This window comes from Moschus berezovskii, chromosome 25, assembly GCF_049115385.1.
Source record: "Moschus berezovskii isolate FMDL1 chromosome 25, NW_MosBer_1.0, whole genome shotgun sequence".
Lineage (NCBI taxonomy): Eukaryota > Metazoa > Chordata > Mammalia > Artiodactyla > Moschidae > Moschus > Moschus berezovskii.
The window spans coordinates 31566708-31582969 of NC_142484.1; the positions used below are offsets into that span (position 1 = coordinate 31566708).

At 49.5% G+C, this 16262-nt stretch overlaps 1 protein-coding gene across 1 annotated transcript in view; it reads right to left on the minus strand.

The window, feature by feature from the left end:
- Positions 1 to 1496: 1496 nt before the first annotated feature.
- The window catches only part of TENM4 (teneurin transmembrane protein 4), a 787800-nt gene continuing 773034 nt past the window's right edge, over positions 1497 to 16262 (minus strand). The window contains exons 31-32 of the mRNA XM_055416091.2: positions 9894 to 10036; positions 1497 to 6985 (exon numbers count right to left, since the gene is read on the minus strand). Coding sequence (XP_055272066.2) covers positions 6227 to 6985; positions 9894 to 10036 — 902 coding nt within the window. The 3' untranslated portion in view covers positions 1497 to 6226. The remainder of the gene's footprint in view (positions 6986 to 9893; positions 10037 to 16262) is intronic.

Here is a 16262-nt window from a genome sequence, read left to right on the forward strand (position 1 = left end):
CTCCAATACTTTGGCCACCTGATGTGAAGAGCTGACTCATTTGAAAAGACCCTGATGCTGGGAAAGATTGAGGGCAGGAGAAGGGGACGACAGAGGGTGAGATGGCATCACCGACTCGATGGACATGAGTTTGAGGAAACTCGGGGAGTTGGTGATGGGCAGTGAGGCCTGGTGTGCTGCAGTCCATGGGGTCGCAAAGAATCTGGACACGCCTGAGCAACTGAACTGAACTGAAGCAGACCCGCTGATTCAGAAAATCTGGGGGTGGGGCCCAGCAATCTATGGTTTGAGAAACACCAGCTGAGTCTGACATAAGCCAGAGTTTGAGAACTACTGGGGCAGGGGAAAGAGTATCAGACTTTGGAAGGAAGGTGGGGAGGGGCCTGGGGAGAGAGACGCGAGGCAGGAAAGTTGCAGTCGGCCAAGTGCTGTTGTTCAGAGAGCAGCGGGCCACGTTACATGCCTGCTCCTTTAAGGTGATCTGAGAAGGAACTAAGAAAGGTGTGGGCCACCTTGTTACAGATAGAAGACTGAAGCTTAGAATTTAAATTACTCACCTAAGATCACCCTCCGTCCCTGGCACCACGCAAGAATGACAGCCTGGACATCGGTGCCTGGTTAGCCCATGGCTGCCCGGGTGGAGGGAAGAGGCCTGAAGCTTGAAGCTCCTTCCTGGGGGGCCTGGTGGTGAGCCAGACCCGAGGCTAATGGGAAGCAGTGAGCCTTCTGTTCTCACTCTTGTTCTCAATTATTTGAATTTTCATAAGGTTCACCATTCACACTAGGGAGCTGGGCTTAGCAAATGTATTTTCCTCAGTGACCAGCTGTCATCCCTGACTTCCAGACCTGAGGTTAAATGTGAGGTTCTTTGAGAAAGGCAGGGTGAAAAATTACCTGTATGCTGTGACTATACCTACCTTAGATCTTTTTTTTTTTTTCAGAAAAAGATACATGTCATAGAGCAAAACACAAAAACAAATCCAAAACAATGCTAAAGGAATTTTCTTCCTTTTCCCCCCAAGTTGTATTTTGTGGCTATAATAATTTGTATGATGAATATACATTTATTTTTGAAAGTGCAACTAGTGACACCCCACGTGGAACGCAGTGACGTGACACAGTGAACAAGTGGCAGAGCGCAGCTGTTTCCTTAGGGCAGTGTCAATCTGTCCGGCCCCTTGGAGTCTGTCCCTGAGGCCAGTAAGAAGAGCAGCTAGGATATGGCGCGGGGGGACAGTTGGGCATAGCTGGTGAAAGAGTTGCATTGACATTTGTGAGGTTAAGCCCCAGGCTCTTTGTGTCCTCTGGGAATGCCTCTCTATGACAGGCGTCACCTGGAGGGCATAAGGGGGACTTTGGGGCCAAGGACCAGAGCTTTGGCGGTCCTCCTGAGAGCAGGAGCTTCTTGTAGTGCAAACTCAGAGCACTGGCTCAGGCAGCCACGGTTCTCCAAACAAAAGGCCACTAGACACCTCTAAACACAAAATATTCTTTTATTTGTCAACGAAGGCTACACGGGATCACTTCTGGTTTTGTTTTTATGCCTTTTTTTTTTTCTTTTCTAGAAGGTATCTACATCTGCATTTATTTACAGCCTTGTCGGTATTTACACAGTCAAGAATACAGTGTTAGAAACACAAAAGTGTTGAGAAAAAAACTTCTCAAAATTAGTTCCAGACTTCAGGAAAATTATTTCCACATGGTAAGGCCAGAGTCTCCAGTGTTGGTCGTCCAGAGGCAGCTTGGGAGAGTCCCATTGCCAAAGCTGCGGGTTCAGAAGTCTTGAACATCAGGTGGGTCTAGAAAAGTGGGATTCTGGTGTTGGGTGAATCCAGGGCTGCCGGGCACCACCAGACATCTGTGACTCAGCTTCTGCCAGGCTAGTGGAGCCTGCTGAAGTGTTCGTTCTCCACTGGCAGTTTGCCCTCAGAATCAAACACATGTTCTTGGGGACCAGGAGGTCACCCGGTATCATGCCTTTGGCATTCCAGAGAGGGTAAGAAACCCAACATCGGCCTGCTGTCCGGGGCGGTCGTGTACACAAGGCTGGTTTTTTGAGAATGTAAAGGTTGGAGAGGATCAAGTTTCTATCACCTGAGCAATGAGTCTTTAAAATGAGTTTGCTGTTTTTCGAAGGGTAAATGAAAGGGCCTTGAACTACAGAGTTCTTTAATTTCCTCCTGTCCAATAAAATATAGACAAGTATATAAACCTACCTGGGAATTATGAACCTTCAATAGAGGGCTTTTAGTCCTAAATGAGGATCCCAAGGGGAAAAGCAGACTGGGTTCTTTCTGGGAACCCTCAGGAGGCAGGCCCTAGCTTGGGACGAAGCCACGGCTGGGGCGTCAGTGGCCACCGTGAGTGGGTGGGTAGAGGATAGATTAGACTTTGAGCACCGGGGGAACAAACCCCGAACCCCGAGACCCTGCTGAGGCCTGGCCGACTCCCTCCTTGGCACTGAGCTCAGTGTCACCGTCCTCACCATGTGGCAATGGCAGATACAAGGCTGCCGATGTGAAACTACTCTAAGATTTCATGTGCAAATCTTGTCTTTGCATATTGGAAACCCCTGCCACTGTTAAAGATGGTACTTAAAAGTCATAGGTAAAAAGGTTATTTTTAAAAAAACAAAACAAATCTGATTTCTTGTTGTGCTAAGCCGACTCTTTACGAGTTTATGGACTGTAGCCCGCCGGGCTCCTCTGTCCATGGGATTCTCCAGCAAGAATACTGAAGTGGGTTGCCATGCCCTTCTCCAGGGGATCTTCCTGACCTAGGGATTGAACCTGGGTCTCTTATGTCTCCTATATTGGCAGGCAGGTTCTTTACCACTAGCGTTACCTGGGAAGCCCCCTGTTATGTGTCTATGAAAACACTGCCCCGTTTTATTCACCTTCTTTATCTACATCACCTTTTGCTCCCAGCCCCACCTCATCCTGATTCATTAGAATCACACCCTCTGGCCATTTTTAACTTCTGGTGAGTTTCTTAGAAATGGTTTCAAATCCTCCATCCCTAAGGTACTGGTCTGTTCCGTGGTTTAATTCTCAGCAAACAGTTCTGAGTGGCAAGCATCAGGGGTCATTTACTGTGGAGTTTCTTTGCCTTCTTCCTGTTGTCATAGCTTCCCACTCCAGTGATGTCTGTCTGGTGGGTGGGTGAAAAGGAAATCTCATCCTATAAAACCAAAGTTGGGGAATCACTGAAGTCCTATTTAAGGTGATGACAGAGAGGCTGATGGCAGCTATGGAGGATACAGGAGGAAGTAGGAGCTGTTCTAAAGAAACTTCCACAAACAGCTCTTCTGTCTTCTTGGGACAGAAGCTGTCATCCTGCAGAATAATGGACCAGGGTCAGGGAGGGAGGGCTGTCACTCGAGGGAAGGGACACGTTTTGGTTGGTTAATGGCAAAAGGGCAGGTCCCATCAAAGATGGGATTTGATGCCTAGAGGCCCTTAGGCTGGCACGGGGAACGCTGGCTTATGCCTTCAGACTTTCCTGTGACACTGGGGCTGCTGGTCCCCGTGGGAAGACAGACTGCGAGGAGAGGGACTGAGTCACCTGCTAGCTCGGATGCAAACCAACTCACAAGGGCCGAAGCCAGAAGCACCATCTCCAACGGCAACAGCACAAGGTGAAACTGAGGCTCGTGAGGCTGCCTGCCCCACACTTGAGACCCTTTCTCCAAAGGCTGGGGGTGCTTCCATTTCCTCCCATACAGAAGCCAGGCCTCCTTGGTGGTATGTAGCCCAGGAAAAAACAGAACATCATTCGTTTAAAGCAAAGGAATATTCAGTAATTTTCAGTGACTTTGATCTTGAAGAGTCACTGTTACTTTGGGGTTGGAGAGTCAGAGGGTTGGGGAGGTACAGGGAGATGGTTCATTTGGCCAAGTAGATGTTCCCAGCAGGTCTGGACTGATGTCGGGAGGTCAGGGTGGAACTGATCATCTAGGCCAACGCGCAGGGCCCCATTGCTCAAGGACCCCTTCCATCAAGATGACATTTGAGAGGCATGTCTATTCTGGGTTGAAAAACAAAACAAAACAAAATGTGTTTTTCAGGCCCAACTATCTTCCATTCTATTCAAGAAGGATCCCGCCAGATGGGAGCCGCCACCAGCCCCCGGCTAGCATGGTGGGCCCGGAAGCCCTACCATCTGATTCAGCTGAGCTCTGGATGTGGTGGACAAACAGGCCAAGATGCACTGTCACGGCAGTGTCACTTTTTTTTTTTTTTTTAAACAGGAAGAGCACTTAGCGAAACGCATCCTCTCATCCCAGTGGAACGATGTCAGGCGAGACCTCCTCTCCCAAGCAGCTGCGGGTGCCTCCCTCCGCCAGGCAGGCCCCCAGCCCACACGCTGCAATGATTCTCATGCGGCAAGAGACCGGCTCGGTTTTGTTCACTGCTGGAATATTCTGAAGACTCTGTGAGTAAGGCTATAAAGGTGCCGTGAGCTTGTCAGTCCAACAAGGTTTCCACGGGGAAAGAGCTCAGACTCAGAATTCATTTTCCACACTTAATATAAAATGTAACCCATAGAAGTCCCATTTTCTAAGAAGCCCAGCTTAAAAGGGAACATTTGGCTTCCCCTCCTGGTCTCCCAGAGCCTCCTGTGAGAGGTAATGATGACGGTAATTAGGCAGATGAGACAGGAGAAAGGAGCCCCGGGCTCCCTTCAGAGCTCCTCTCCAGCCCGGTGGGGGCTGCCTCTCCTGGACAAGCCTTGCAGGTGTGGGCTGCCCACAAGCCTCTACCCACTGACCTCAGGCATGGGTCTTCACAGCGACAACTGTAGCCTGGCTTCCTGCATCTGCGGGCACTGCCCCCAGTCCTGGAGGGGCAGCTTGATGCTGCCAGGCCACACCAAGTTCTCTCTTCTCTCCTCTTTGCTCCTTCATCTCGCTTTAAAACCCTGGTTGGGCTCCTCTAGAGGGGAGAAGCCGTCATCTGTTTTAAAAGAACTTCACAGAAGGAATTTCCTGCATCCCAAGCTCTGCAGTTAGCCCGACACTAACAGCGAAGGAGAGGCACCTTTGGGAGCTGGTTAGAAGCATGCTTGGTTCGCACCTTCCTCTCTTTGGCTGACTTTTCCTTAAACCTCTTTTCTGGAACCGAAGGCCACCAGGCACCTCTCTCCACACTCCTAGTTCTCAGTGGTGGCAGCTGAGCAATGGAGGGAAGATGCCCAGAGTCCTGGGGGACAGGGCTTCACCTCGGAAGGCAGGCTGGTACCCTTGCCACCAATGCCATCCTTTTGCTGTGGGTGACCTTCTCTTCCAGGCGTGGTGCCCACACTGAGGGCCGGCTGTGCAGTGCTGGTTCTCACATCTGGCTTTGGGAGAAGAGGAGCTGAATAAGGAACATCACGGGAGGACTGACCAACCACAGACGCCCTGGGCACCTCTGCCTCTTAGCCCCCAGGACGGGGTGGCCAGACTGGGAAGAAGACCCGGGAGACACATGCTCCATTCCAGCATGGGAGTGGCAACTGACAACTACACAAGGTTTGCCAAAGGGGTTGGGGGTTTCATTTAGCATCAAAATATAAAGCTTGGACAGGAGTTGGGGCAGCTTGAAAAAGGTGCTGTGAGATCATGAAATTCCCCAGAGCAAGATGAAACCATCCGTGGTCCTCCGGGGTCATGGAACACAGTGTTAAAGAGCACCCCCACCTGTCTGCAGGAGCTTGGCCAAAGATCCTCGGGCCCTGCAGACCCTCTTTCCTGGAAATTTGCTACGGGCCATGACTCTCTGCACCCTTCACTCCTGACCGACCCCCGTGGAAGATAGCCTTGCACATGGGACGAGTTAGCACAGACACTCGAGTCTCACATCACACTGGGGACCCGGGGACAGACGAGGACACACCCCAGGGGCTGCATCTCAGCAAAGAGAAATGTGCCCCAAACAGCAAGGAAAACTCCTCAAGGAAAAGGGAACAAAAGACAGTCAAGTTTTCATTGTGATCACACTACAGAAAAAAAAAATACCCTCTGTTCTTTGCAAAAAATGTGTGAAGGCCAAATCTGTGTTTTTCTTTTCTTAAAAAAAAGGATGTTGCATGAGTTACAATGCAACCAAGTATCTTTTTTTTTTGTTTTGTTTTTTTGCACTTGTTAAAAAAAGGGTTGTTTTTTTTATAAGTACAACACAGTCAGGTACGCGGCCACAAGAGAGTAGCTGTCTTTGGCAAGAAGTCCCGGCCGTGGCCCTCTCTGTCACCTCCGGCCCATCTCACTCTGTCTCATGAAGTGGATGTTGTTGGCGCTGTCTGACAGTTCCGGGTACTGCTCGACTGAGATCACGAAGAAGCCATCGTAGCCTTGAACCCGCCCCGTGTTCAGCACCTGCTGCTTCTCGCCCTCGGTCCAGGCCCGTAGGCCCTCCTCCCCTTCCCGAAGTCGCTGCTGCTCGCGGGCCCAGGCCTGGCGCACGGCTCTCTGCCGGGCCAGCTCCAGCACCCGCGCCTTCTCCTCGTCCAGAGTGGTCCCGTAGCGGGTGTTCAAGCACAGCGCCCCGTACTGGAGCTGGATGTCTGTGTAGCGTCTAGTCCTGCCATTCAGCATCGTGTTGATCTGGGAAACGGTGACGTTGACCCCGTTCTCCAGGGTTCGCCGCCCGCCGCTGAGGCCCAGGATGGCCAGGTCACCTTCCGAAGGCCCTGGCTTCACGAAGTAGTGCGTGTCCGCCCCGTCGATGGTAAAGTGCAGGTTCTCCAGGTATTGGGCATTGTTCAAGACGGCAGCAACCCGCCGCCCATCCTCGTTGGCCACACTGATGATGTCTGTGGCCACACGGCCGTCCTTCAAGGCGAACTTGACCCCCTTGCCGAACACGGAGCCACTGGACGCAAACTTCTTTGTCTCTGGGGCCTGCTGGCAGCTGGTGATCGTGGAGCCGTAGAGCTGGTCAAAACGTTCCAGGGTGACGAAGGCCTTGAGCTGCTTCTGCACTTCACATTGTACCCCGAGGATAGACTGATGAGGGGAGAAGAAAGAGAGTGAAATAAAGTGGGGAACCCACCAGGGAACTGGAGAATCAGCCTGCACGACTAAGTCTAACTTACACAAATATAGTAACCTGGCGCATCCAGCGCTACTGCTGACCACTAGGACACCCAGCCCCTATTCTAGTAGCGTCAAGTCCTGCCATTAAGCATTGTGTTGATCTGGGAAATGGTGATGCTGAACCCATTACCCAGGGTTCGCCGTAAAAACACCCATGTATTTAACCCTTCCTTCCACTCAGAGGCTGTTCAGGGAGCACCTACTCTGGGCTCACTTGCTTTCTCGGCACTTGGGTCGCAACAATGAATCAAACATCATCCCTGTCCTTGAAGAACTCCTTGTTTCATGGGAAAAGACAAATGTCCAATGAATAACTACAATCAAATGTGAGGACTGGTGGCCTAAGAGAAGCGACAGTGATAGCTATAGCCAACACGTCTTGGTCTTTGAGCTGAAGAGCTCACATTCATTGTCTTGTTGGATCTTCACAATAGCTTTGTACAGTAGGGGAATTATTATTCTGGTTTTACATCTGAGAAGCTAAGGCTCAAAGAGGTTGAGACTGGCCCACAGTCATACAGTAGCAGGTATTGAAGCCAACGTTCGAACCCAGGTCTTTCTGATTCTAGAGGCTCAGTTCAAGGGCTACAGGAGTCGGGAGGAGCAAACACAGCTCAGGATATGTCAGGCAGAGAGGCAAGGTGGAGAAGGCGGGGTTCAAGACAGGCTCACACCTGAGTTGGGACTCGGAGGATGAGGGGATGATGTCAGGCGCAGCAACGATGAGGATGGCTAGAGGCTTAGCAAGATGGAAAGCAGTGGTTTATGTGAACCCTGTTGGGTGCGTGCTAAGTCACTTCAGTCGTGTGCAACTCTTTGTGACCCTGTGGATTGTAGCCCGCCAGACTCCTCTGCCCATGGGATTCTCCAGGCAAGAATACTGGAGTGGGTTGCCGTGCCCTCCTTCAGGGATTTTCTGACCCAGGGATCAAACCCGCATCTCTTACATCTCCTTCGTTGGCAGGTAGGTTCTTTACTACGACTGCCACCTGGGGAGTCCATGAATCCTCTTAACCTGCTTTATTGCTCTCTGCCACATTTAGGAATGATTTTCAAGGATGGCCTCTGTCTTGAAAATGCTTCCTGGAGGCTCCTTAAGTGCCCCTGCTCTTGGCTGCTTTAGGGAACAGGTTGGGCCTGTCTCCTTGGCCTACCTGTCCCTCCCATGGCTCAGGGAGCTATGGGAAGCCACTCTCAGGCAGGCTGCGGGGCCTTATCAGCAACTCAGGCAAACAGCTTTAGAAACAGGTCCATCGACTTCTCACTGAAATTAAGTCCTCTTTATAATTAATAGAACCCTGTCTGTGAACAATTATTTCCTAGAGTTTCACGAAAGCCAGAGTGCTCAACAACAAAGATCTCCAATGCTTGCCAAGGGCAGAAATCAATAATTCATTGACAAGAGAGGCTGGCAAAGGGGCCGTCAGGGACTGTGGCTCTGGGAGCGGGTGGCGGAGGAAGCCTGGAGCTGGGGGCGCAGCTGAGAAGCTGGAGGCAGCCCTGGGAAGACAGTGCCATGGGCAGCTGAGGGGACTCGGAGGGGAAGGACGGTGGGGCTGGAGAGAGCAGGGGGCAGGGTGAAGGCCGCAGAGAGAGATAGGCTTTGCGACCAGATGGGCTTGGGCTCTCGTTGCCTTCTGCTACTTTGCAGCTGACCTTGGACAAGTTTCCCCTCTCAACTCTGGTCTCCTCTGTAAAGTGGGGGAAACGGCTGAACTCGCGGAGTTGTTTACCTCTTTCAACCATTTGGTCGTTCAACAAAAAGTGTTCTGGGCAGCTGAGAAATGTGCAAGGTGGTAGGCCGGGTACCAGATAAGACCCACTACTTGCCCCCTTGGGGCTCAGGGTCTAGTGGAGATACCGGAAAGAAAGCAGGAATGAAAATACAGTGTGGAGAGGAAGTTGTAGGTGCCATCAGACAACAGAGGTCCAGCATCATGTTCTCCAGAGTCTAGGGGAAGGAAACAGCCAGGCTGAGACCTCATGGAATCTGGCTAGAGTAAGAGATGTAGATGCATCAGTTTCTGATTGCCAGCCGTATGCCATCTGCATCCAGACTTCCTCCTGAGTCTCTTGTCCCCCTGGACAGGGATCCCCTGGAAGGCCCAATCTCTGCCTGATTCATTCCTGCCTTCACTGGGCTTCTGCAGTATAGGGTCTGGAAGAGCCAGCTCCTTGTACAGATCTTATGAATGAGGGGGGCAGCGGGAAGAAATGAACAAATGGGTGCAGGAAGCGAGGGGGTGGGGTGAAACCACTTTTATGATCTTTAAAACCATAAAATTCTGTGAGTCTTTGTGTCATGAATGGAAGATGGAGAAAGCAACGTTGTTTCGAGGACCTACAGGCAGATTTGAGTTTGAGTCCCACTCTACTCCATCTTTGCTGGGTGGCATTTGAAAGCCTCAGGCATTAAATCTGTAAAATGACAACAATGATACAGGGGGGTATTTTTGTGTTAATTTATAAAGAACACCTCACACAAGGGCAGGGGCATGTTGAGGGTGCTCAGGAATTATCACATTTGTATTGAGAACACACCGTTCCTCCCTGTATGTTTGTTCTGGGTTGGGACAAAGGCTCATTGTGCAGAACTCCAAACTCAGTGTAATATACAAAACTCCTTCATTTGGCTCATGAGGATCTGTGTGCCATTATGGCTGTGTCCACAGTGACCTGCTGGGGTCACTAAGTTATTTGCTCAACAGTTTCTCGTAAGCACTGCAGACATACCACGTTGGTTTCTACTATTGGCCTAAGCTTTTCTGAAAAGCTGGTGGGACCCATTCCTGTAATCTCAGCCACGTGCGTGACTTACCTTACTGTTGTCCCACTCCTGAGTTTTCATCTGTGTGTGGATGAGCTCGTAGGATGGTTCCATAGCATCCATGTCTGGCTTGGGATAGCCGGGGATCACGTTGTGAAGCTGGAATCCGAAGGTGAGGAGCCAGCTGTTGACATCTGGGTGGGAGAGAAGAAGCAGAAACATCCCTGTGGAGTCAGTGGACCTCAGATGTGACACACCCCGAGAAGACGGCCTAGAGTAAGGCTGCGGGGGTGGGGTGAGGACGTGGTGGGCGGCTGCTGGGAGAGTCAACAAGCAAGCCGGAAGCTGTTTCATAGCATGGAAGCCGAGTGTACTCTTGGGACCTAGCAATCCCTCCTGTGGATGCATCTGAGAGTGTTGTCACACATGTAGAACCTAGGCTTCCCAACTCATCTCTCTACTGTCACTCTACGCCAAGGACCTTCAGCTTCATAGCCAGGGGCAGCTCTTGATGGATGAAGACCGCTCTGCATCTACCTTAAACATCTATAGGAGACACAGAGGTCAACCACACCCAAAGGAAAGACTTTAATGAATGACTTTCAGAGAGAAAATTCACTTAAGAAATAAACTCTTAAACCCTTTCCCAATCCTTTCTGCAGAGATTAGAATCTCAGGGCCAAAGCGCGTTGGCCTGTGCTGAGTTGTTTCGGTCGTGTCCGACTCCTGACGACCCTATGGACTATAGCCTGACAGGCTCCTCTGTCCATGGGATTCTTCAGGCAAGAATACTGGAGTGGGTAGCCATCTCCTCCTCCAGGGGATCTTCCTGAGTCAGGGATCAAACTCGTGTCTCCTGCATTCAGGAAGATTCTTTACCGCTGAGCCACTGGGGAAGCCTACAGAGATGGCCTGACCAAAGATCAAAGAGTTTTCCCCCCTGATGCTGCCTTTTATTTACTCTGACAGCCTAAGGAAGTCACCTAACCTCCCTGTGCCTTCATTTCCAGCCTTTATATTGGGTTTAATGATCGAGCCCCATAGGCATTGGATTTATTGATTTTTATAATATTCCTGGGGGGTTACTAATTAGGAGGTACTCGTATAGGGTCAGCCGGGATATTGTCATGAGCATTTGGCTCACTGAAGAAGGGAATCAGGAAGTCAAGACTTCAGGGAAAAAAAAAAAAAAGACTTCAGGAAAAGAAAGAAGGTGTGTCATCAGGTACTTGGCCCTCTGTGACTGAGGGTCTTTTCTGTGCCCAGCACTGGTGTCACAGACGCTCAGCTTGCACACTCAGGACCCTGGAGGGGAGATGAGACACACGGCATGGATAACTTTGACACGAGAAAAGGGCCGAGGGGAGGGCAGAAGTCCTTTGGTCCTATTGGCTGACAAGTCTTCATGAAGAAGGTAGCCTTTAAGCCAGACACTGTAAGTTGTATAAATTTTGTCAGACTTCAGTGGAGATGAGGGGGGCACTTCAGGCCAAAGCTGTTGTGTAAGGCAAGGCCTGGAGTGGGGAGGGGAGTACTGGGAACTTTTGGGTAACCAGACAGCAGTTCAGCAGGGTAGAGAGAGAATCAGAAAGGAAAATGGTGGCTGGAGCAGGAAGAGCCTGAGGTGGCAGGTGGGAGGTGATTTGGGGTCTATAGGAGACAGAGTTTCCTTGGTGGCTCAGATGGTAAAGAGTCTGCCTGAGATGCGGAAGACCCAGGCTTGATCCCTGGGAAGGGAAGATCCCCTGGAGAAGGGCATGGCAACCCACTCCAGTATTCTTGCCTGGAGAATCCCCATGGACAGAGGGGCCTGGCGGGCTACAATTCATGGGGTCTCAAAGAGTCGGACACAACTGAGTGTCTAACACACACACACACGAGACAGACAGACAGCCTGTGTCCCAGCATGGCTCAGCCTTCCTTGGGAAGGGGTAGCCGAAGATGCCAAGGCAGTTGGTGACCACAGACTTGAATCTGAAGTCAGGAGAAGGCAGGATTCAGAATTTAGTCTCAGGGCCAGCAACTCAGGGCAGTGGGCATTCAGGCCTACTTTTGGCTTCTTCCCAAGCAGACAGATCCCTGGTCAGGGAGGTTCTTAGGGTCCAGGCATTGGTGAAACAGAGTTCATCCCAATGATAGGACTGCCCTTTGGGGGTCAACAACCTCATCCCATGTTGCCTGTACCCTAAAAGCTTCATGTTTGCCTTTTCTTGCGGGGGGGACTTGTTTTTGCTTTTCGGATGTTACAGAGTCCATTTCTTGGGTTTGAAGCCTGGAGGTGCCGAAGTGAAGGGGTGGTAGAAAGAGAAGACTGGAAACCCAAATTCTACTTCTAGAAAGATCACATAAGGGAAAGAACATGGTAAGGCAAGAGAAAACCCAGGTCCAAACGCTGGCTCCCCAACTCACAAACCGTGTGATCTTGGACATTTTCCTTAATCTCTCTGAGGTTCAGTTTCTTTGTCTGCAAACTGATGGAAGAAATAGTTTTCACCAAGTCATGGAGAAGAATACTAACAGTGTTACCATTTGAATTGGCCATCATATAGCAGGAACTGTTCTGTGTGTTATATAAATGATTGAATTTATTGTATTTTCAAGTGTTCAGCGTGGTTCTGGCTCATAGAAAGTTTTCTGTGTTTCTTCTGTGTTTGAAGAAGAAAACCTATGCCTCCATGTGCCTGGACCTTCGTTTCCTCATTTCAAACACGAGGCGCTTGGATCAGTTTTCTCCAAAGTCCCTAGACTCACTGAGTTTCCAAGTATCTCTGATTCTATGAATCATGGCAGATGGTTCTTTGGGAAATTAAAACAAACAGAATGGAGAGGGAAAAAAAATGGCTACAAAGCCATTTTGCCTGAGGCTTAGAACTTGCATCTGAATTTGTAGTTGCAGAGGAAAGCTTCTATCAGGAGTACTGCAAATTCCCAGGAAACCAGGGGACTGAAAAGAGGCCTGGGCCTTAATTATAAGTGATGGAAGGTGGGAAACTTTCTTGTTATGCCTTTAGGAAAAACGCTGAAAACTGATTTATTCATTGGTTTTTCTACCGTGCTCTTCTGAAGAGTTGGGAATGTTCCCTTTCTTTCCTATGACATCAGAGGTAGACGTTCCCTCACATTGAATAGCTCTTCACCCATCTGTCTCAGACCTCAGCATGGCTGCCTGGAACAGTGATGGAGAATAACAATCCCTTTCACATGAACACAGCTGTGCACTTTACAGAGAGAACTCACCTAAGAATGAGGATTTTGGAGTCAGACACTGCAGCAGTCTAAGCCTAGCCTCGCCCCCTCTACCTGGGCCGGTTCCTTTTCTTCTCTGACCTGCACTTTCTGCCTCTGTAAGTGGGGTCAGTACTCACCATCTCACAGGCAACAGGGATGGTCAAGGGCAAAGGTGTATATGAGGGATCAGTGGTGGACATTTTAAAGTTGCATTCCTAGCATCCCATTCTGCCTTTTCTTTCTTTTTGAGGTATGCGTGTATTTTTAGGGATGCTGACTCCAGCTAAGGGTTCCTCATTGGAGCATATGAATGACCTAGGCTAAGCCAATCAGTACATTCTATCTCCCCAGCCATGAAGGTTGATTCAGAAGTTATATCATGTGATAAAAGTCTATCCAATACAGGCTTAAGACCCTATGCATCCATGCTCAGTTGCTAAGTTGTGTTAGACTCTTTTGTAACCCCATGGACTGTTGCCCACCAGGCTCCTCTGTCCATGGGATTCTCCAGGCCAGAATACTGGAGTGGGTTGTCATTTCCTCCTCCAAAGGCTCTTCCTGCCCCAGGGATCAAACCTGTGTCTCCGGCCTTGGCAGGCAGATTCTTTACCATTGAGCCACTTGGGAACCCCTAAGACCCTATATTGGAGTCTATCTCAGGACCCTTGAAGAAATTTTTGGAAAAAAGATGCCCTTTTTATCATTGTCATTGCTGGATGTGAATGAGGTTGCAGGTAGCTTACGCGGAAGCTAAATGGTTAAGTCTAGTGAACTGAACTGAACTGAACTGAGTGAGAACTAGTTGCATCTTGGCTTTTGGTAGTAAAATGGTTTTTCGCACCATTTTTTCTTCAGCTATAGTAACCTGCCAAGTCATCTCACAGGAAGCTCACTGGAGGATGAGGCACAGGGCAAGCTTAATCCAGACAGATGTAAGTTGAACATCCTTTCAACCCACTAAGGTGTTGTAGGGCTGGCAGCAAGCTGAGCATGGTGAATGATGGGAAACTTTGTTGGGATATTCCTGTGCATCCACGGGTGCCAAGGAGGTTTTCATCTCACCTGCTTACCACTGAGTCCTCTCTTCCTGCCCACTCTTGGGACTCCAGCTCTCTAGAGGACCATCTGGAATTCTTGTCTGAAAGAACACTAATCCTCTAGGCCTCTGTCAGGAGAAACAGGTCCAGCCTGAGCCACCACATTTGGGGGCCCAGGAAGCCACCACGTCCCTAAGGGGCACTCATGTAGGCTGTACACGCTGCCTTCTGCACTTTGGCATGTGCGGCCCCCTCTCCCTGGATCATCCTTCTTCCCGTCACCTGGTGAAAGTCCACTCGTAAGTGGACCTCACGCATCAGGGGCTCCCCGGGCAGAATCAGCCGTGTCTCCTGACACGTCTCCTGATGGTTTCATTGACCCTCACGGCAAACCTTCACTGCGAGTCTCTCACACTTCACAGCGCGTGTCTGTCTGGCCTTGTGCAGGGTGAATTTCTGGGGGGCAGGGATTGTCTTTTCTATCCCCAGTGCCTAAAACAGTGGCTGCACAGAGAAGACCCTTGTTGGATGAAGGAAACGGCCTTACATTATGGGGTGGGAGGGAGGTATCACAGGACAAAAGAGGGGGAAAGTTGTCACGCCCAACTTTTTGCCCAGTACACATACTCTTCTATAAAAAGGGCTGGTTTTAACCAGACCTGAATTCCTGTAGCTTCTCTGACTTGTGAGGCCTGACCTGGCAGTGGCTGCTTGCTGGGAGGAGTCTGCTGGAGGCATTTCTGGCACGAGTGACCTCTGGGGCACTTTACACTCAAGTTGGTTTCACAGTAAGTGAAGACCAAAGCCTGCTTTTAGAATTGGATAGCAGAGGAACAGGAATGAACACGAGCCGTGAGCTGTGCTAGGCAGATTATCAAACACATCTCATTTCATCCCTGCAACCATCCTACTGAGAGGGTAACAGGCAGGAAGGCCAGGGGTCTCCAAACGGAGGAAATAGGTTGCACGTGTCAGACATTTTTCTCTTAAAATTCTGTGTTGCCATGACGACACCTGGTTCCACCTGAACTTAACTTTTCTCAAACCTTGAGCTCACAAATGCGTTTTTCTTAGGGAAATGCTTCTCTTAAGCTATGCTAAATGAAACTATGTATTTGCTTTGGAATTTGCCTTTCTTCAAAATGGTTATACCTAAGACTTACATTTTTTTTTCTTTTCTAAAACCTTGGTCTGATAATAGCTCAACAAACCAGTATTCATATCGTTTTATGGCTGGGGGATGACACACCTTGTGCCATCCTATCTTAAAAATTCATATTGTGGGAGAGGGGCCAGTGAAACTCCCTCAACCTTGAGGTGTCTCTCTTATCTGATTAACAGCTTTCTAACATACATGACGGAGAAGGCAATGGCAAGCCACTCCAGTACTCTTGCCTGGAAAATCCCTTGGACGGAGGAGCCTGGTAGGCTGCAATCCATGGGGTCGCTACGAGTCAGACAAGACTGAGCGACTTCACTTTCACTTTTCACTTTCATGCATTGGAAAAGGAAATGGCAACCCACTCCAGTGTTCTTGCCTGGAGAATCCCAGGGACGGGGGAGCCTGCTGGGCTGCCGTCTATGGGGTCACACAGAGTTGGACACAACTGAAGTGACTTAGCAGCAGTAGCAGCAACATACATGAAACATCTGGCTAAAGACTAGCAGGGTGGCGCTCTTTCTGCTCCCTTCTGGTGTCTATGTCAGAAGCTTTCTCTATCTCTTTTATACTTTAATAAAGCTTTATTACACAAAAGCTCTGAGTGATCAAGCCTCTTCACTGGCCCCGGATTGAATTCCTCTTCTCTGGAGGCCAAGAATCTTGGTGTCTTTCATGGCTCAACAACAACCTTTCACTACCAGGTCTTTTTTTTTTTTTTTTCCCCCATTTGTCCATCTGTTCTTTGTTCCTTTTGCTCCCTCATCCCCTCCCCTTTTTGGATTATTATTTCAGTCTTCATTTTATCTCCACTATTGACTGATAAGCTATGCCTCTGTTTGACCTTTTAGTAGTTGCTCTAGGATTTGCAATATGCATATTTAACTTATCAGAGTCAGGGTTGATATTCTAACTTCAATTTATAGATCAGGAAACCGGAATTCAAGGGAAGTTAAGTAATTTTGTGACTGTCATAGCTTAGAAATAATGGATCTT